This window comes from Pogoniulus pusillus, chromosome 30 (assembly GCF_015220805.1).
Source record: "Pogoniulus pusillus isolate bPogPus1 chromosome 30, bPogPus1.pri, whole genome shotgun sequence".
NCBI classification, from domain to species: domain Eukaryota; kingdom Metazoa; phylum Chordata; class Aves; order Piciformes; family Lybiidae; genus Pogoniulus; species Pogoniulus pusillus.
In genome coordinates this window covers 13553945-13574722 of record NC_087293.1, presented here as the reverse complement: position 1 = coordinate 13574722, position 20778 = coordinate 13553945, and the positions used below count along the sequence as shown (strand labels likewise).

At 47.6% G+C, this 20778-nt stretch overlaps 3 protein-coding genes, 1 long non-coding RNA gene and 2 other non-coding genes across 7 annotated transcripts in view; 1 reads left to right on the top strand and 5 right to left on the bottom strand.

The window, feature by feature from the left end:
• Positions 1-2718, bottom strand: part of PXN (paxillin) — a 51164-nt gene extending 48446 nt beyond the window's left edge. Inside the window, exon 1 of the mRNA XM_064168417.1 lies at positions 2651-2718. Within this exon, the coding sequence (XP_064024487.1) occupies positions 2651-2693 (43 nt within the window). The 5' untranslated portion in view covers positions 2694-2718. The remainder of the gene's footprint in view (positions 1-2650) is intronic.
• A 1033-nt stretch (positions 2719-3751) lies between these two features.
• Positions 3752-3892, bottom strand: LOC135189091 (U4 spliceosomal RNA). Its single transcript, XR_010307922.1, has one exon. It is a non-coding gene; the product is annotated as a U4 spliceosomal RNA (small nuclear RNA).
• A 543-nt stretch (positions 3893-4435) lies between these two features.
• LOC135189092 (U4 spliceosomal RNA) lies at positions 4436-4576 on the bottom strand. The gene has a single exon (XR_010307923.1). It is a non-coding gene; the product is annotated as a U4 spliceosomal RNA (small nuclear RNA).
• Positions 4577-7257: 2681 nt separating this feature from the next.
• Positions 7258-17054, bottom strand: LOC135188780 (uncharacterized). Of its 2 annotated transcripts, XR_010307830.1 has the most exons (3): positions 16748-17054; positions 8556-9036; positions 7258-8229 (listed from the first exon to the last, which is right to left on the bottom strand). It is a non-coding gene; the product is annotated as an uncharacterized LOC135188780 (long non-coding RNA). The 2 variants fall into 2 exon arrangements; XR_010307829.1 differs by having other exon boundaries at positions 7258-9036.
• On the top strand, positions 8913-14154 carry SIRT4 (sirtuin 4). The gene is made up of 4 exons (XM_064168424.1): positions 8913-9412; positions 10065-10359; positions 11489-11690; positions 12342-14154. Exons 1-3 carry the CDS (start codon positions 8913-8915, stop codon positions 11651-11653), a joined length of 960 nt encoding a protein of 319 aa, XP_064024494.1. The 3' UTR covers positions 11654-11690; positions 12342-14154.
• Positions 17055-17267: 213 nt separating the features above from the next.
• Positions 17268-19165, bottom strand: PLA2G1B (phospholipase A2 group IB). Its single transcript, XM_064168218.1, has 3 exons — positions 18904-19165; positions 18067-18194; positions 17268-17461 (listed from the first exon to the last, which is right to left on the bottom strand). The coding sequence occupies exons 1-3, from the start codon at positions 19026-19028 to the stop codon at positions 17340-17342; spliced, it is 375 nt and encodes a 124-aa protein (XP_064024288.1). The 5' UTR covers positions 19029-19165; the 3' UTR covers positions 17268-17339.
• Positions 19166-20778: the final 1613 nt, after the last annotated feature.

Below are 20778 nucleotides of genomic sequence, written 5' to 3'. Positions count from 1 at the left end.
ATAGTGCGTGGGGAACCACCGCTTCTCACTTGCCTTTCCCTTGAAACCACTACCGCTCCGTTCTCAGCACAGTTAAGTCCTCAGCCTTGTCTCAACCGCCGAGGAGCTCCACCCTCCCCACAGCCAGTGTGTACTCAGTCACGCAGCTCCGGCCAAACCGACGTGCCAGTGAAACTCGCTCAGCCCAAGCCCTCAGCTCCTCATCTAACGAGCGATAGACTGAAAACTATCAGTGTGGGAACAGCCAGGGCTCCAGGAAACGGGACTCCTGCAGTGCTTTTCTTGACCAAATCACCACCGAGTCAGGGAATGCTCTCGGAGCTGAACAGCACATGTCCTGTTGGCAAGCCAGGATCGCAGGACCGCGTTTCCATACAAACACAGACCGTGAGGTCAGCCGCTAGCGATCCCTGATGCTTCGTTTTTCACTCTCTAGACACAAACACACCCAGTTTCCCCTGCTAGCACAATTCAATAGACACCACTCTTTCCTGCGTTAAGACACACTATAATGGGAACCATCACTGGGGGGACATGGAAGTAGTCCTTTAACAATGTTTGTGAATAATCAACAACCTTCTGGAAACCCATTCCAGGTTTTACTCCAAATCAAGGACTCCTCAGTACATTACACCCTATGTAGAGCTAAGTACAGTACAGATACAAGCAAAGGCATTCGGCTTGTGGGTCACCATCTATGCCATGGATCTCCTGACACCCCCCTGAGCAAAATGAATACTTTATTTGAAGAGACTATCACGTTTTCTCAAAAGCTGTCACTGCCTGTACCAAAATGACTTCAGAATATGTGTCACCTAGGTGGAGCATTGTAAATCACCAGAATGGGCTGGTAATGTAGTGGACCTAAGGTCGTTAGAAACACGTCCTTCCCTGTCCTGTCCTAGCAACACCTGACAGGCATCTGTCTTGACTGGGGGTATATTTTTACCTCTGCATAAGTAAAGTGCCCACTCTGCTTGGCTCACATTGTAGCCTGCTATGCAATTTTTATCTTTGGTTTCCTACAGTGTCTTTTGGGAGTCTGGAAGTGAGTGTAAACCAAGAAAGCTGTTTTTATTCTGTCTCAGGGTTGAAATTAACATGTCATAGCACCAGCCAGGGTTGGACCCACAAGAAGTAGCTGGTGTCCAAGTTGCTCAGTGTCAGAGGGAAGAAAAAAAAAAAGGCACTGCCTCTTTGCCCATGCCCTCAGCACTGCTACCAAAGCGTCAGTGGGGTGGAAAGGCAGGGTTGTCACATGAGTGACACAGTCCTCCAGCAGTATGGCTTTTAAAACCAAGGTTATTCTCACTGCACTCCTCACAACCAGCTGCTCTTCAGAATTGAATTCTTCTTCACACAGTAATATCTCATATTTAAAATGGCCAGTCCTTAGCCCTCCCATTGTAAGGAGCCAAGCTTCTAAGGCAATTGCTCAGCAGTGTGGGCTCAAGCTAAATTCACCCAAGCTGTCTGTCCTTCCTAAACCCTGAACCTGCTCTCTGACTCTGAAACTCCCACTGACTCACAAACACCTGCTTGCTGCTCCAGCACCATTCTTACATGGCTGCCAGCTGCTGACAGAAGCAGCTGCAGTTCCCCAGTGATGGCCACCTTCAGCAAACTCTTTCCCACCAGAGCAGCATACCCAAGGCATGTCCAGAGGCTTCTGGGGGGACTGAGTGACTCTGAGAGCAGCTATATTCAGGGAGCTTCCTGTCATGTTATGCCCTGTGACTAAGAGACTGTGACTCAACTTATCTTTCACAGAAGGTGTGAGAAGCTTTGCTTCCATTGACAGCAGGGGAAATGGAGCTAGGAGGTGGAAATAAAGCCAGATAGTGAGTCAGCATCAACATAATGTTGGATTTCAGAACTTACTGGCCTCACACAACTCCGAGGTTCGGAGTACTTGCTCAAGGTATCTCTCCCTCTTGTCAAAGCACCATTTACCAGTTACAGACCAGCTCCAAGGAAGGGTGGCTTAACCCACTGACCTCCACAGACTTTACACAGACAGGATGGATTTACTGTCCACCTGTCCCCCTTAGGGCTGTAATCTCAGACTGGCTAGCAAACAGATGAGCCATCCAAGCTCATTCCATAACACCTCCTATGAAAAGTACCATTATTTACAGAAGACACTCTATGCCAGAGGAGAACAGATATGAAGCTACATTGACTTGTAAAACATGTCTAGAGCTTACCTGTGCACCTTGCAGAGAGGACTTGAAACTGCAGAGCGATGAGAATGACTTCATTATAGTGTGTGTCCTCAGCGCTGTGCCACAAGGACATCGCACAAGGAGATGAAGCTCTTTCTTCAGGTGAATGCATAAAATAACAATTCTTGGCAGAGCTTTAGGCTTAAGGCAAAGGCAGTAAATCTCAACATGTAACTTCCTGATCCAAGGTCGAATTTTGTACTTGTTGAAATGATCATTTCAGCAAAATGAACAAACAGGGTTTCTAGCATAAGATGTAGGACATGACTTCACAGCGCAGAATGACAGCACCACAGCAGTGCATTATCTTAGACAGTTTTGGCAGAAGAGATGAGAAGCAATCAAGTGACAAACCCAATACTTATCAACACAGCTTGTGTGAATCAAGCAATTACATGAAGTACGTGAGTGGAAACTATGTATACCTTTGGTATTAGTGCGGCGTCTTCTGCCAAAGGGAAGTGGCATCCCTGTGCTTCAGGATTTGATTTCACACTGATATTGCAAGCAGTGGAGCAGAAATGGAGGGGAGAAAAGCAATCTGTGAGATTTCACTGTCGCTATTTGGTCACTGTTGTGCATAAAACTCCAGTATGGTTGAATACTACAAATAAACCTGGTAAGAGGGAACATTGATATTCACTACTAAGTTTCCTGCTAGGTATTGTTTAAAACAGCTGCCAGGCTCAGGGTCTTACCAGCAGAGTAGGAGCATCTGTATGGCACACACGACCATAGAGAAAACTTCAGAGGTAGCCTGTCAGCAGTGTAAGCTACACCTAATGCACACCAAGTGACAGAGGGCAGCTGCTTCCAGCCCCAGAAGAGATTGGGTCCAGAAGCTGCTGTGCAATGGTCACTAACCTCCCTCCACAACGTCTGCTTGGGTCTTAAACAAAAGAACAGCTGCAAATTAGAAATGGATGAGGTTTAGTGAGGTAACAGGATTTCACACCAAACTCAGCAGCTGCTTTTTCCAGAGTAAAGCTTCATGATTTCTTTGACAATGAGAAGCCTCTGTTTTAGAGCAAGTGATGCCAATGGATATACATTGACAAACTCACACAAAATGGAGGCTATGGCACTGTGCACTGGAAGCTGTACACTAGTCGTTGCTGGAGCAGGTCTAGAGCCAGTCAAGCATGATTCAGACTTGACTTTCCCCTCAATTGTTCCATAAACACCAGCCCTCTCTGTGCCACCTAAGCCACCTCCTGAGAAGCCATGCTCCTCAAGGGACCCTCCTCAGCAGGAGCTACAACGAGCAATGCTTCTCCAGTACCCCGGTCTAGACCCCAGCTTCCATTTTCAGCAGATACGAAAGAAAAAGGCAAGCACGCAGCTGTCTACGTAAAGGCGGCCGAAACTTATTAAGCCGTGCTGTTGACAGGCGGCGGCGCCGGCAGCCACGACAGAGAACAAAGGCCCTTGCAGCTCCGCACAACGAAGCTTTATGGTCTGCTTCACCCGCGGACACCTCTCACTCTTCCACATCGCTTTCTCTTTTCTTTACCAGCAGAACTCAGTCTCCGTAGAGACTGTCAAAAATTGCCAATGCCGACTATATTTCAAGTCGTCATGGCGGGGTATTGGGAAAAGTTTTCAATTAGCAATAATCGCGCCTCGGATTAACCTCATTGGCTACGATACTGCCACTGCGCAAAGCTGACCTGGTTGCTCTGCCGCCGCCGCCCCGAGCCCCGGGGCCGCTGCCAAAGTCTGGGCGAGAGCCGCCGCTTGTCCGGCGTCCCACCTATTTGTGCCCTGGCAGCACTCCCCACCTGCCGCCCTGCTCGCCTCATGTCGCTGTCAGGAGCGGGGCGCCCCTGTTCTCCTATTCGGCACCACTTGGCGGCATTGCCGCGAAGCTTGCTGGGAAGCGATATGCAAATTAGGACTAACGTCACTGTGGACGGCACCCCGTGAATGGCGGACTCCCCGGTGCTGCCGCGTACTGCCAGCCTGTCCCCGGTCCCAGCCCAACTCAAGTCGTTCCCCGGGCATCTCCTCCCATTACGAGTCGTTCTCCGCGAATCTCCCCCGAGCTCCATCCCGAGTCGCTCCCCAGGCATTGTCGCCGAGCACTAGCACAGGACGATTCATTCCCTGGCCAACCCCTCCCAGCGCCAGCCCAGCCCAAGGTATTCCTGGGCATCCCCGCACACCCCTACCCGCTGCTCGCGTTATCTATTTTTCACACACAAACACAGCCTCCAAGGAGGCTCTCAAAAATTGCCAGTGCCGACTATATTTCAAGTCGTCATGGCGGGGTATTGGGAAAAGTTTTCAACTAGCAATAATCGCGCCTCGGATTAACCTCATTGGCTACGATACTGCCACTGCGCAAAGCTACCGAAACGTTACGCCTTCCCGGCCCCTCCGCCGCCGCCCTGCCGCCGCGGTCAGAGCGTGCTGGCGATTCCGCGCCGGCCCGCAACGTCCGACGTCCCCTACGGCTTCGCCGTGCTGCCGGGGATGCCGGCGTAGAGGTTTACGGGGGAGAGGCAGAGCGGCTCGGCGGCGGGGCCCGCGGGGCGTGCTGGGAGAGCACTATGGTAATGAGCGCCAGGTGTGGGGCTGCCCCGCCGCCCGGGCACCGAGCTCGGCGGACCGCATGGCCCAAAATCGCCGTTTTCAGACTCCGCAGGGAGCGCCCAAGGAGGAGCGGGCGCCCTCGGGGTGCAACGTGGTTTGCCGTGCCTGGGCTTCTCTCTCCACCAAAGCAAAGTGACCACGCCACGATACGAACATGTTAAAACGTTTAAACCCTGCACCAAGCGCTACTTAAGACTCACAAATCTACCAAAACACAGGTTGTGCCTGAACTTCTGTGGACCCGGCACGGCTGGCTGACACTGTGCACCGAGCCGGTGGCATGCACTTTGTCCTTGGGATGGCAATGCCTCTTGTGTGCAAAATAGAATCACATAATCATTGTGGTTGGAAATGCCCTCTAAGGTCATCAAGTCAGCCCATCAACATCATGTCCACCAAACAGTGTTCCAGAGTGCCATGTCTACACGGTTTTTAACACCTCCAAGGATGGTAATTCCACCACTTCCCTGATCAGTCCATTTCAAGTGGCCACCCCTACCCACTTAGGAAGGAGTAGCTGCTGGATCAGCTGGTAAACACTGGAAGAAATCTCTCCCACTTGAAGAGGTGGGTGCAGTTGATAAAGTTCTGCAAAGCTGGGATGGCACTGATCCACCAGCTCATTCCCAGGGAGAGGTGGTCACTCCACCCCAGCATTCTGCTCCCCTTTCCTCAGGTTTCACTGGGTCAGCTCACCCAGTCAGCAGCGACTCACTTCTACCAAACCTGCAATGACTGAGCCCACAAAGGAGCTGGTGAACTCACAACTGATGCAAGCCCTTTAGTAGCAAAGGATTGTATTCTAAAGATGTCTGACCATGTCCTGGGAGAGATCCAAGCAGATCTCCAGAACGACCACCTTCTCATTTTTCATCCATTCTTCCTCTGCAAGCTGAACAGAGATCACTTGTCTCACATTGACCTTGTTTGGCCACACTCACTGCAGCATAAGAGATCAGATTGTTGTTATTTGTCCAGTACTGCTGCCACAAGCCCTTTCCATATCTATCTCCCAAACATCTTCCCTGTCATCCCAAATCTGCATAAATAAACATCAAGTTTGCCAGAGAGGTCCATTTCTCCTGGCACCAAATGTAGGCACCAAAGGATGAATGCCAGGACAGAGCAAGTCTACCAGTCTAGTGTGCCCTCATAGCTTCCAACAGATCCCATCTCAGGGAATTTCTGAGCTGGAAGAGATGTCTTCACCAGCCTTCAGTGAATTCTTTTTATCCCACTATTTGTTTAGTCACATGTTAAGCCTAAAACCTGTATCAGGAAAACCACAATTTATAAGGACATGCATCCACAATGCACTTTATCAAAGCTATCACTTGAATTTGTGTCAAATAAGACCTGGGTTTATCCTTGTGAGTGTCCTCCGGGGTAGCTCTGAAACACTTGGCGGTTTCGATTTGCTTTGGTCAGCGCCAGGGACTCGGTTTTTTTTCCCCTCCTTTGAACCAAGAGAACTGTAGTCTTTGTGCTCAGGGCTTAACGGCTTCAGGAACTCCGTTTCCCAGAGCACTCCTGTGGCGGAGGCCAGCCCCTTCCTGCCGCGGTGGGGCTGGGCACCATTATGAAGGGTAAGTGCTCGGAGTCGCTCGCTCGGCCGCGCCTGTCATTAGATGCGTTCGGTTCGGCTGTTACCCGGCCCCACGTCATTGGTGCGGCTGAGACGCGGATGTCGTGGCTGTCCCTCCGAACTCCTGCCTCTAACCGTTTGTAGAAACCCGTGTTTGCCTTGAACTTGTCAGATCTCTTGCTGTGGAGCATCTGGATGCGTGTTAAAAACAAGTCTAGCCTCGGATCTCGATAGGTACGTTTGCAGAGCTTCCCTTATTTATAGTAGTTGTTACCTTTTTATCTAAGCACTTTGATTTTACAAGCAGCTTTGCATTTCACAGGAAATACTCTGTCCTTTGTGTGTTTCTCTCCTACATGGCCCTACTTCTAAGCTTCACAGCAACTCTCCAGTGGATCTGTTATTTTTGCTGCTGGGACTTGCACTGCCTTCACTCTCTTGTGGATCAACCCAGATTAGATCTACATTTCATTTCCCCTCAGAGCGTTTCCTTCTGAGATGATGATAAGAGACAGGAGTGGAGAATTGTCATCAGTTAAAGCCATTTAAGTACTGTCAGACTGGCTTAACAGTCTTTGGGGAGCACCATGGCAGAAGTTACTCTCAAAGCAAATTACACTTTATTGGGAGAATTTGTCCTTTCTAATTAATTTGTATGGAAAATTAAACCTCTTCAGAGGGAATGCCTGACACAACTGCTGAGCAGCAAAACAAGGGAAAAATCATTGCCAACAAAATCCAGTGCTTAGATTTAAAAAGTAATTCAGTCTGTGGAGGGAATCCAAATCTCCCCTGTAATTCAATTGACAACGACACAAAGCCTTGAGAATTGAAGATTAACTGAGACAAATCTACTCTTTGCCACTAGCATCAGTTTAATATCACAATACTTAAAGCTGAACATCCACATTTTGAATGTATTTAAATGTTGTAGGAACTGGTACTGAGACCAGGGACTTGAAGCGAAGCAATTTAGAGGCAGCTGGACACTAAAAACCATGCAGGCACTGCACACCAGCCATCAGAAGTATTTAGATGCTATCCTTTCAGACAAGCTCACCTCCTGAACACTTCTTACTGCGTCAGAGTCCTCACAGATCCCCACAGGCACTGCAAGCTTGCTGTAGGGAGCATGTAGGAACCTGTCCACATGCTTTAACCATTTGACAGCTCCTTCAAATCACTGCCTGTAACACCAGAGATGGATCTGTTGTTCCAGCTGGATGAGGGCCCCCAATGAGACCAAATCCATGAGGTGTCTTCCCAGTAACTTGTGATCGTGAAGGCAAAAGTGGGCATGAATCTGCATCCAAGTGTCCTGCATCACCATGCAAGCTTTAAACACCAGATTATCTGTGGCCTGTTGCAATCATTCTTTGGAGATCATCCCCTTCTATCAGTAATTAAACTCCTCCCTCCATCTTCCAGATCTTGTGCAAGCTGCCTTGCTATGAGACATGCTGGGAGGCAGAAATACCAGACAGTCAATTTTCAGTACTCTTCCTTTCAAAACTTTTCATGCTTTGTAGGCAAAACCAGAAGCAATAATAAAATGGGGAAAGGAGAACTGCAGACTGCTAGAAACACCCAAGTCCAAACCAATCTGCTCCTGATACAACAGGTCCTGCACACAATTCCAGGCTACTTGTCAGCAGTCATCCTACCTGTCCCAAACAAGGCATGCCATTCCTCTCCTAAAGCAGGATATCCCTCCCATTCCTACCTGTTGGGCAGCTGTTCCTGTTCCACACACATCTGGGTGATCTCATCTCAGCATTGCTCTTTGTTCCTTAAACCTTTCCACTAACTCTGGGGAGGTGACACCTACAAAAGAAGAGGTGCCAGTGGCATTTAGGTAGTGTCTCAATAATCTCCAGCCCCATTTCAAGGTCTTTTTGGTACCACACCTTTTTAAGAACCCGGGAGGAACTCCAGTCAAAGCCTTTGTCCTGAAAAAGCAAGGTTGTTTTTCTGTCCCTTCCCATGACATATGCAAAGGATGGGGTAAGCAGAAAGGACTGATTTGGAGCAGGCAGAATGTTAAAGAAAGCAGAGCAAGGGTCTGTTCTGGGGAGGAACCAGCCAGCCAGTGTCTCTGGGGCAGGGTGCTTGTCCTTCATGCTCACTCTTCTCTGCCCTGCTGCACATACCTGGAAAGAGTTTGCATGCTCAGGTCTTTCTGGTCTCTTTACAAGTCCTCTCAGGCAGCAGTCTTTCACACCAGGACAGAAGAGCAGGACTCCTGCAAGTCAGGGGCACCAACTTTGTCCGTATGCCTTAAGCAGTCCTCAGTGTTGCCCTCTGTCAAAAGGACATAGGAATGCTGTCCCCACATGGTAGGCTTTAGTTAACATTTGCAAAATAATTTGTTTATTGACTAAAAAGGAAAAAAGAGCAAGGAATACTTAGCAGCATCATTTCCTAGAGAATCCCAAGAAAATGGAGTCAAGGACATGCCCTTTGCTTTTTTACCTACCATGTGTTCTGTTCTTCACTTTTAGCTGACCATGTTCTCTGGCAGGAAGCTGTCTGGAGTTTGCAGAGCCATCAGCTTCCATCATTTCAGATCCCATTCTGTATCCAGACCCTCTCCAAACTTGGCTTTTGTGCCAGCCAGTCTTCCGCCAGACCCTGCAAAAGTAGAGGAGCTGCAGCACTTTGTTTCTAACTCCAAGAGGCTTTTTGTTATGACTGGGGCTGGAATCTCAACGGAATCAGGGATCCCAGACTACCGCTCAGAAGGAGTGGGGCTGTACGCCAGGACGGACAGACGGCCTGTCCAGCACGCGGAGTTCGTTCGCAACGCCAGCGCCCGGCAGCGTTACTGGGCAAGGAACTTTGTGGGCTGGCCCCAGTTCTCCTCCCACCAGCCAAACACAGCACACCTGGTACTCAGGGACTGGGAGAAACTGGGGAAGCTGCACTGGCTGGTGACCCAGAACGTGGATGCCCTTCACACCAAAGCTGGGAGCCAGCGCATGACAGAACTGCACGGATGCACACACAGGTACGCATCCACAGGATGCACACACAGGTACACAGACAGAGGGAGGATGCTCAATTGTTTGGGCTCTCGTTCAGGGTAACTGACAAGCAGGTGCAGTCTTTGCCTGCTTGATAAAGGAGGCAAAATATCAGTGCTGTGTTCCTGGAGATGACATGCTCTAAGGTGATGTTGGGCTGGGGTGGAGAAAAAGATGACAAACCAGTGGTGCTGTTCATAGCACAGGATTTAAGAAATATGAATACCCTTTTTTTTCTGTGCATTATTTAGATCATTGTTCCCTTGACACAGCAAATGTCCCCTTAGTTAGGAGGACAAGGGGATTCTGAGGATGTAAGGATTATCCAAGACTAAGCAGTGCCAGAACTGCACGGGATGAGTGGACTGGAGAAGGGCCACCATAGCCTGGCTGTGATCATTCAAAATTTCCAGATGAAAAAGCACAGCCTAAACTGGGAGAGAGGGTTCCAATTGCTCCTCTGGAGCATTCCTGCAAAGCAACAGTCAGAGGTAGAAAGAGATCTCCTTGACCTGTACAGTCTGGTAAATAAATGTGAATAATGACAACAGACCTAGGCCTTCTAAGAACGAGTTACAGACTCCAGATCTTCAGCTGACATAAAATTCTCCTTTAAGGCTTTGCTCTGAATTTCAGAGTTTTTTGCCTGGCCTGCGGAGACCAAATCCTGCGCTCTGAGCTTCAAGAGCACTTTGAAGCTTTGAATCCCACCTGGAAAGCTGAAGCATTTGGTGTGGCTCCAGATGGGGATGTCTTCCTGACAGATGAGCAGGTGCGTAATTTCCAGGTCCCAGCCTGCCGTAAATGTGGTGGAATCCTGAAGCCTGACGTGACATTCTTTGGAGACACAGTGAGCCAGGAGAAAGTGAATTTTGTGCACCAGCGCCTGGCAGAATCAGACTCCATGCTGGTGGCTGGATCCTCTATGCAGGTGAGAAGGTCTTCCTCCCACACTGCATTCCTATTTCCGTGATACTTTGCCTGCAACACTCCTTAGTCCCACTCTTTAGGACTACTAATTGCTTGTGGATCAGAACAGCCTCTCCTGAGCTTCTTTCTATTTTATTTTTACTGGGGTTGGAATCTGGTTTCACAGCCTGCTTGGGCTTCCCTGTCACTCTATCACCAGTCTACTTCATGCTGCTATAAATAACTCCATTCAGACATCTCTCTCTGCCATCAGTACGCTGTAGGTTCACAGCTGCCCATAAAGCCAAGGTATCTGATAAAAATTCAGTCCTGCAGAGATCAACACCCCACATATTTTTGGCTTGAGTTGTTTTTAGCCTTTGCCAGCTTTCTAGGCCTCACAGCACACAGTGTAGAATATCATGTTTTAGGCCATCTAAATCCTATTTACAGTCTCAATAAAAGAGCAGAAATACCTCTGCTTGCTGCTTAGTATTGTCCTTTGTATCAGAATGTGCTTTCTCCATTAGACACTTACAGATAACGTAAGGTAGTTTAGGAACACATTGTTTAACTCAGAAGCTTTTGGAACAATGTTTGTATACAAGAAACGTTTCACGGCCCAAGTTCTATTGCATTATAAAACCCTATTCTAACACCTCCCAGAATGAGATAAAACCAAGGCTGCCTGATTGTGATTCTCTTGGCTTCAGGATAGGATACTGGAGGAAAATTCCTTTAGCTTGCACTTCTTAGGCTTATAATCCTTTGCACAGGAAGGATTGAAATGCCTTAGGTTCATTCTTGTACTACCTAAGCTGGGCCATGTGAGAACCATCAAAGTGGAAGCGTTCAAGTACCTATGATAACTAATGAAAACTGCTGCAGAGATTTACTGAACAAGGACATTTCCCCTCGATGCACTATGAAGTTTCACTTTCTATGAAACTAAATCTATCACTGACAGAAGTTAAAAGCTGTTCTTTTCTGTGCACTGCTGAATGCATTTCCTACCTGAATTCAACGCAATTGCCTAACGCAGCATATACATGCAGCCCCTTCTCTCACTGCCAACAGCAACTCTCCTATTTTACTTAACTCCTTTCATGTAGCCCTTCTTTTGCCTAAGATGTCTTCTGGTTTTTCTGCAGGTATACTCTGGTTACAGGTTTGCTCTTGCTGCCCGGGAGAAGCAGCTGCCCATTGCAGTCCTTAACATTGGGCCCACAAGGCTGGATCACTTTGCATCATTGAAACTGAACTCCCGCTGTGGAGAGCTGCTGCCTTTGATAGTGGTACATGACCCAACGAGCTGAGCTTTGCAGCTGTCAGGAGTAAAATTATTTCTACAAGGTAAGTACCACCCCAGGTCAGTCACCCTACAAGGTAAAAAGATGCATTCCCATCAGATGCTGAGAATGAGACGTGCTGACCAAAAATATGCTCCCACAAGGTGCACCAAAATGTGGCTATCAATTTTCATCTGTAACTGGTCACGTACCACTTCCCAGGGTCATAAACAAAAAGCACTCTAAGTTCTCACAGAAAATGGGACAAGAGCAGCCATCACACTATTGAGTGTTGAGCTCAAATCCATTTGTCACAATCTGAAGACAATAGGAGATGATCTGCAGGTTCAGAGAACCTGATCAACACTGCTGCCTTTGCAACTGATGATTCCAAAGCTGTGCCTGGTTGAACCGATCCAACTAATCCTAATCAAAACACTGCTGTTTAAAATAATCAATTCCATCTATAAAGCAGCTTCTTTCCTGCACTCATCATCTCAAAAAAAGGAAAACCTCAATATAAGAGGCAGTTGCGAGATCCATACACAGCCCCTGATGACACCAGGAGAGGGCAGCAAGCCTCACACATGTCAGCCTGACTAGTTTTCTCCATTGAAACCATCTCCACTTACCCGGAAACAGGATGATGATTACAAAAGTACTTTTCTGTCTTACCTTGCCATTGTAAACAGTGGGTTTTCTTTTTATTCCCTAGGACAAGATACTCAGACTACCATATCTGAGAATAAAACGCCAGTCTTGTAACTGGCCCCGAGAAGAATAAGGGACAGGGATTTTGGTTAAGTAACTTGGAGGCAGTAGCCTAGGAGGGCGATGTGGAAACCCACCTCATCTGCTGGAGGATCCAGTACCACTAGTGAGCAACTGTGGAGTGTGCAAAGAGGAAAAGGAGGCAAGAAGAACTGCAGTTGTTATTTAAAGAAAGCAAAACAGAAGCTGAACAAGAATACTGCTTGATCCTGCTCCTGTAAGAGATTATTTGAAAGCACAGACTAGAAGGCTGACATCTTCCAGCAAGGAGGGGAAGCCACCATCTCTCTCAGCTGTCACTTGACAATCTAAACTGCTTACTGTCATCATGTTAAAAAATGATACATTGTTGAGATGCCAGAGGAGTTACTTTAAGCTAATCTGACAGCACTGCTTTCAGTGTGGCTGCTACATTTTCTAGAGTGTGTTTTTTGAAGCTGCTAATTAATGAATAGCTAAGTAGTAAATCAAAATTGTTTACAAGGCTGCTGCTATTTTGTGTTGTAATTTCCTCCCTCTCCTATGATTTATTTAGGTACAGTCTCCATATCCAGATTCATTTTTTCCATTGCAGAAATGCAGGATTACTAATAGTAATGCAGTAATTACTAACAGCTGATGAATTAAGAGAGAAATACAATTAAATCTGCACAATAGGTCTCCCTCAGGAGGTCATCTCTAGCTATTAATAGATGTCATTTTCCACACTCCTAACAGGAGATTGTTCACTACTGGGTAACCATTTTTGGCTGATCCTTAGGGTAGTAATATAAGACATATTAAACCATTTTATGGAGTAAGAAAGCAGAATCTTGCCCAGACTAAAATACTAAATTTTTGACCAGACCTTCTGTATGAATCTACCACTGTCCTTCTGGTTATGAGGGAGATTAATTGTTAGGGTCTTCCAAATACCCCTGTCCTGCTCACCACAGAACACCTCCTGTACTAATATTTTGACAAGAACTGTGATACGCAGTTGGAAGCAAGGAAGCCAGAGTCAGCTGCTTCTAAAAAAGATCACAGAACAGCAAGCACCTCTTCTGGTGCATCCCCTGAGCTCCTTCTGCAGTTCATGCTGGCAGTTCCCATGGTGTGCAGCATTTGGGAGCAGCAAGCCAGGGAGAAGAGGCATTTCAGACAGGTGTGGGCCGGACCACTTCTCCTATCATCACCCTCCAGTGACCAGAACCCAGTAAGACAGCAGGGCCTTTCCATTCCACCTATCCCACTTAACCCTCTGCTGAAGTAGTCCACTAAATATGCCCAGGCTGTTACCAAACCCACAATATCACTACTTTGCAGTTACAAAAACAAGACAGCACTTGTATGCCCTATTTAGCAGATGAATCATCTCAACCACTTTATAGGAGAGGAGATGCAGCCACCCATAATGGACAGAGAAGGTCTACCAAGATGCAGAAGAACTGGAGTCAGCAGCAGTTGTCCTGCTGGTCACTGCAGCAACATTATGCTTATTTGGGTTCTTTCTGAACAGAAGCGTATGACTTGAAACCTAAAAATCAGGCATTCAGCTTGGATCCAGAGCAGCAAATACCAAACACGAACTCAGTTCCTCTCCTGACTTAACTTCTGATACTGACTTCAGCAGCACTAAGTTCTTACTCTAGCACAAAATTCAAGGTACTATTATTTATTAAATGGGAAGAGTTTGCAAAACTCTTCGCTGGATGTGTTGTTTTCTGCATCTTGTCTTTAGAACACTCTGCCAATAAAAGATGCTTTCAGAATGGGTATTATTCAGAAATGTTCCCTCCATCTATTCCAACAAACACTGCTGTCCCAAAAGATGCATATTCTTTATGTTTCTTACTTCTTGGGTCAGCCAGCCCCAGAGGCAACAAGGATAACCAACAGGTGCAGAGTGGATTCAAAGCAAAGAGGAAAACTTTGGTAGTGTTGCCCAGGGGACAGGGCACTAACTTCGGAATGATGACACCAGAGCGAATTCTCTGTCCTTTGATCAATCCAGAAGTCACACTGTGGCGTTCAGAAAGCCATTTTGTCCCTTTGCAACTGTTTTCTGTAATGTAACAGATAAAACATTGTGGCTTATGCCTCTTTGTAAGGCATTCTGAGGTCTACTGAGAAAAGGCATGAAAGAGCTGATAGAAAAACAGTATCAGTTCTCCCTGAGATCCTTCCTGAACGATCAGGAACTAAACTGCAAGGTGAAAGGCAGAGTCAAGCCACTGGGGTTTAAAACCACATTTCCATATACAGATAATCTGCAATTCTGTGTGCAGCTCCTTGTCCTCTCACTAAGGAAAGATACCAATTCACCTCATTCTGCACTTTTCCCCCCTCTGCATCACTAACTAGACAGTGGCAAAGAAGAAAAGCTGAGCCTGAGAGGAAGAGCAACAGCACAAGTGACTAATACCGGTCTCTGGGCCCAAATGGCAATTGAAATATGGTCATTAATACAAGCATAGTTGTTTGCTCTCTGCGTGTCTCATCTCAGCACTTTCTCTTTCATCTCTGCTGTGCCCACATAGAGTAATTCAGATCTCCTTGCAGAGCCTGAAAAATCTTGGCCTGAAAAACAGCCAATAGGGGAAAGGAAGATAAGATGCCAAGACTTCACTTCTGCAGTATGAGCCCACAGAGCCACCGCCCTCCAGCATCACACACCAGCTGCAATGGCTGGTGCTGTGTAGGGGTTGAGAGTTTCCACGCTTGCTGAGCACAGGACAACCTGTATGTCAGGTACTCTGCTTCTGGTCTTGGAACAGGAATAGAGATCAGCATGGCAGATCTACACACACTCTTTGCACTCCAATAAGCTGACAGTAAGTTAGTTCAAGCAGTCACTGGCAAGATCCTCATACTTTCAGCAACACTATTCAAAGCTCTTAAAGAGCAACTTTGCACCACCCCTTCAGCCTCCCCACCCATAACATTTATGAGGGCCTGCCACTTTACACGAGGTGGGAAGACACTATGCATGGGCCCACTCAGGAAGTTGTTTAAATTCACTTAGGTCTTCTGCACCATCAAAGAGACATGTAAAGGAGAAGCATGACCAAGGGACCAAACCTAAGTGCAGGGCTTATAAAAATCTGTAAGGCAGATATGGAATGCATTGGAGCCTTCCTCTATCCACCAAGTTTCTCTAGGGAATGCTAGCACGTCCCAAGCTCTTACTCCAGGGAAGACTTACACCAACAGTTTCTGAAATGTTTCCAACTGCACCCCAGCTTGTGATGATGCAGCTGAAAAGCAGAGTGTTCCTTCTAGATAGTGCCAGTATTTTACTTTATTTTTTCTCTACAAAGAGATTTATCATTTATCACTATGAAGGGAACTCAGTAACATTTACACTTACTTAGGACCTTTACTGCTCTACAAACAGTAATTTCAGAATCAAAGCTAGTGTGTGAGGATAGGGGACTCAACTTGCACTTTCAGCCTCAGTAAAATGGAAGTGCATCCTTTCTGTGAAAGACTCCAAGAACTCAGTTTCACCCACACAAACACATGAGAAAAAATAAGCAATGAATACTGGTACAAAACTAGAACTCAGTGTCTTAGATGGAGTATCCACCCAAGACCCACACCTTTCTTTAAAATAAAATAACAAGATGCAATTCACCATCCTATCTCATCATTCTGAGACCCTCTAAAATCCACTAACCTTCAAGGGAAGGCAGTGCAAGTACCATCAAGCAAGGTATCAAGCCAATTTCTTCCTTCTCCATCTGTTTCAGCTTTTTCAGAGGCTCCTCTTTAAGCTCTGCTCCGTGTTTGGGTACAGCTCACGTAAGAATTTCTGAGCACGGGACAAAGACTGCTCATCAAAGTTCTCTAATGAACTCAGCTCACAAAACGATGCACTGAGAGGCTAATTCTTGTCAAGCTCATCCAAGATCTCCACTCTGTGCCTGATTAAAAAATTACAGGGCAGGATCTATACTCTCCTATGGCTGGTGAGTGCAAGAGAGCTATTTTGTGGTGATGAACCAGGGCCTTCCTCCTGCACTGTCAGCAAACACTACACAGGGTTGGACTTGATGATCTGTGAGGTCTCTTCCAACCTTGGTGATACTGTGATAAGCAGCCTCAGCCACAGGAGCTCACCAAAGACCTCTTGAAACCTCTGTAGCAGGACAGCACTCAATGTGGGTAGAAGCTTTGGCATAGGACCTTGTCAGGACAGGCAAATGGGCCAGATACTGTCCCTCGGAGGGAATCCCTGCCCTCCCGTGGCTTCCAGGCCAACCTTACATCTTTCCCTCCTTTAACTTTTACACCAACACCACCACTTTCCCTCTCTTAACTTCCAGGCACACGTTACCTCTTCCCCTCCGACTTCCAGGCACACATTACCTCTTTCCCTGCGCTTCCGACCAGGAACAGCACTAGGCAGGGGAAGACTCCCCTCAGGCTACACACACATACGGGTCTCTCAGAGCAGTAAACAGACAGCCAGCTGAAGCCCCTCACGCAGCCGTGCCCCCAGGGGGGCGCACTCGCCAGAGGGGCAGCTGCTCCGCTAGCCGCGGCCAGCGCAGGCAGCCCGAGGCGCAGCGCCCTCCGCTCCGCTAGCCGCGGCCAGCGCAGGCAGCCCGAGGCGCAGCGCCCTCCGCTCCGCTAGCCGCGGCCAGCGCAGGCAGCCCGAGGCGCAGCGCCCTCCGCTCCGCGCTCCCCGGAGGCCAGGGCCGGCCCCAGGCCGCGGCTGCCTGAGGGGCGAGGGCGGAGCAGAGCCGCGCCGCGCGCCCGCGCGCCCCCTCCCACCCCCGCGTGCCCGAGGGTCAACCGGAGCGCGCGAGGGCGCCGCGCGGGGCAGGGAGGCTCCTGCGGGTCCCTCCCCAGGTCCTCTGGCGCGGAGCAGGCAGCAGGCGGAGGCTGGAGGCGTTGAGAGCTCTTTATTGAGTGACAAAGCAGCAGGCCCCTTGCCGCCCGGGGGTCAACGCGGGGCCTATTTGCAGTATTTGTCAGTGTCCAGGCCGTGGTACGCTGAATTGTAGGGTGCCTTGGCGAAACACGTAGCAGCGACGCGGTCGCAGTTGCAGATGAAAGCCTCGCAATCGTCGTTCTTGCCTGGAGAAGAGAACGGGAGCAGCCTGACCCCTCACGCAGACTCCGCCAGCAAGCATCGCAGCGACTGCTGCCAGCGTGTGTCAGCTTTACTCCTGCTGTCATTTGGGGTTCTTTGCACTAACTCTCTGGCCCCAGAGCTTTAAACTTAGCCCAGCAATCCCCTTGTCCCTTCCATCCCACTCTGCTGTTTGCCAGCGCGTTTGCTATCTATCTCTGTTGCAGAGCCCTGTAAAAGCTCCACCATTAAACTCGAGATCTTTGGCAGAAGCCGTGTAGCTCTTCCCAACAAGCATGCTCATCTTTTAAATAGTGCCTTTAAAGGGACTCCCAGCAAAGTACCACAGAGACTCAGTTTTCTGAAGAAGAGACAGGCTTCCCCATGTCCTGCAACACCATATGTCTTCAGAAACTTTACATGGTGTGCTATACGGAGAATATTGACTCTCGTGTCTCTAGGAGGTGCCCCATTTCTAACAACCAGCCCCGCGTCAGGGTCTTGTACTGTGCCTTCTTGCAACAGCAGCACGGAGTGCAGCACAGCCCCATTCCTTCAGCAGGGAGATCGGAGTAATATTTGAAGCAGAGAGACGCAGAAGTGGACGTACTGCTGCATGTAACCTCCTTATTAGAGCAAGTGAAGGAGTACGACTCTGTGTAGGGGTTGTCTAAGATGAATTTGCATGCTTTATAGTTCATTGCCTCTGAGTAGCATTGATCATGTGCTTGACAGCATCTGAGAAACAAGAAAAAAAGTCAGAAAATAGAAATACAGTCAGATGACCTACAAGACACTTAAAATCCTCTAGCATTGCTTAGACAAGGCACTGAACAACAACAAACATATCCAGTGATAAGAGGTCAGGACAAAAAGGACCTCCAAAGGACACAGCTCTTTCAGTTAATGATCCAGGAGGTGTACATGTACTTACTGGAGCATCTTCACAGTTGCGAACTGGGCCACAATACAAGCAAAAGCAAGCATTTACCCTGTGTGCCCCATCAGTGCCCAGTAGCTGACAAGCTGACACAATTCACTGTGTCTTGCCTATCGGACTTGTGTGATCTCTAAACCACCCAAGCCATTTCTTAGTGTTTTACGGCTCAGCTTCCAGTGCAGCTGTGTTGATGGTCATGCACTGGTCAGCGTGCAGAGTTGCTTTTGGGCTGCCGGCAAAACACTGCTGCAAAATAAATAATGCTGGGATGAGCACAGAAGACAAAAAAATACTTGTTTGGGTTATCTTTTAACTTGGTAATAAGGCATGGAGGTGTGATGCTACACAGCCTTTTTCCCTGAACTAATCTTAGAAAGAAAGTTTCATTCACAGCAGTTGGAGAGTTTGTGGATGTTTACAGGCAGGGCCAGCTGAGACGAAGCTGGTGCGCAGAATCATGAAAGTACAAGCAAGGGAAGAAGTTTGTTAAAGCAGAGTTTTATAAACCTGTCGAGCTCATCCACTGGGGTCCCACTGCCTCCCAAGCCACAGTAGCAGCCATAGTCAGCATATTGCAGCAAGGGATGGCTGTTGGGCATGGTGCATTTCATCATTTTGCGTAAGTTCCACATGGCGCGGGGTGAGGCATTCTCAGCGCTGGCTGAACAACCCACTGAGAAGAGACACAGAGGTTAGAGCTAGGCATGGTGTTACCATCTCTTCCACGCTTTGTTCTCAGTACACCTCAGAAAGCCTTGCAAAAAGACATGGGCCACAATATTGTATCTATTACATTAGAGAAAACAGCTACAGAATACACAGAGATTGAAAACAGAGAGGCTTAAGTGCCACCTACGTACCAGACAGCAGGAAAAGCAGGGCCAGGAACTTCATTTTTGGAGATCTTGACAAGAGCTGCTGAAGAAAACGCAGCTTTTTATAGAACAAGCTCACCTTCACGTGGGTGTAGTGATAAACAAGCCAGTATTTACATTACTAAATGCAGACTTCTTCCATCAGAGGCTGTGGGCAGCAGGTTGTAACGTGACCAAGTGAAGGCCAGTGGAGTCAAAGCTATGAAGTCCAGAAAGGCAAATATTTGCACTCTAGTTTTTTGATGTTAAATTCTTTTAATGCAAGAAATTACTACTAGAAAGCAGCCTAAAATGTCTGGACAAATTTTAAAAGGCTCTCTACTATAAACAGTAGCAGTGTGGTAGTTGGAAATTGCTGGCATGCAGCTCATCCTACTAATACTCCCACTTGTCGTGAATCCTGTATCTCTCCACAGATTCTGCTTGCCCAATTTGGGGAAATAAGGTACAGTTTGTCTACACACCTCAAATGACATTTTGGTATGAGATAAACTGAGAAAAAGTCAAGCTGTTTTTCACTTTGAAACCACAGAGAAGAAGGTAGTACTACTGGGCAGGAAACAGAAGCCAAGCAACCTGGAAAGCCTCTGTGTCTGGCTTACGCAAGGAACAGTGTTTGATTTAACATAACCTTAAGGGAGTTAGACTGGAAATTAACTGGTCTTAGAATCACAGAAGGGCTTACTTAGGTTGGCAGGGACTGTAGCCATCATCTTCTCCACCCGTCCCACCACAGGCAGGGATGCATATATAGCAGACTTCAGTAGCTCAGAAACAGAAGTTGTCTTTCTCTAGCACCAAAGTAGAATTCAGTTAGATCTCTTAGCTCTCTATGCCAAAGTATGAGGTGAGTTAGGAACCAGGAAATAAGACTTTAAAAACTGGTAAGAAAAAGATTTCAGAAGTCAGCTAAGTCCAAAATACTGCACTCGCATTTGGACCCTAGAGGCTCTAACACTGAGGGCTACAGGCTTGGTATTTTCATGCACCCAGGAGCTATCCTAGACTGCTCAATTTTTGATAGTCAGACAGTTAGTGAGTTTATCTCTAAAGTACCAGGCAAGCCTTTGGTTTTTAAGCACAGAGGAAGAGGCAAAGTCCCTTTCCACAGCAGCCTAATAAACCAGAGCACTTCTTCATGAAACTCTGGGTTCACCACACTTCAGTAGATTCAAATGTTTCTGTAAGGGATGATGAAGACATCTTCCTCCTCAGAGGGTCTGAAACTTGTGATAGGGTATCCGCATATCCTATATGCATTTCAACAGTCTGTCTGTTTAAAGGCAGATGCACTGATGGACAACCAGAACCATTCTAACGTTGTGGATTCTCTGGGATTCCTCACTCACAGGCCAGTTAAAGCCAGACGCTAAGTTACACTCAAGATTCTTGTGTCCTAATATTGAGAACACTGAATGAACATTAAAGGCTGATGTAAAAGACAGGTTGGACCACAGTTAGTGCCATGGTGTAGCTGATTGTCTAGGGCTGGGTGACAGTTTGGACG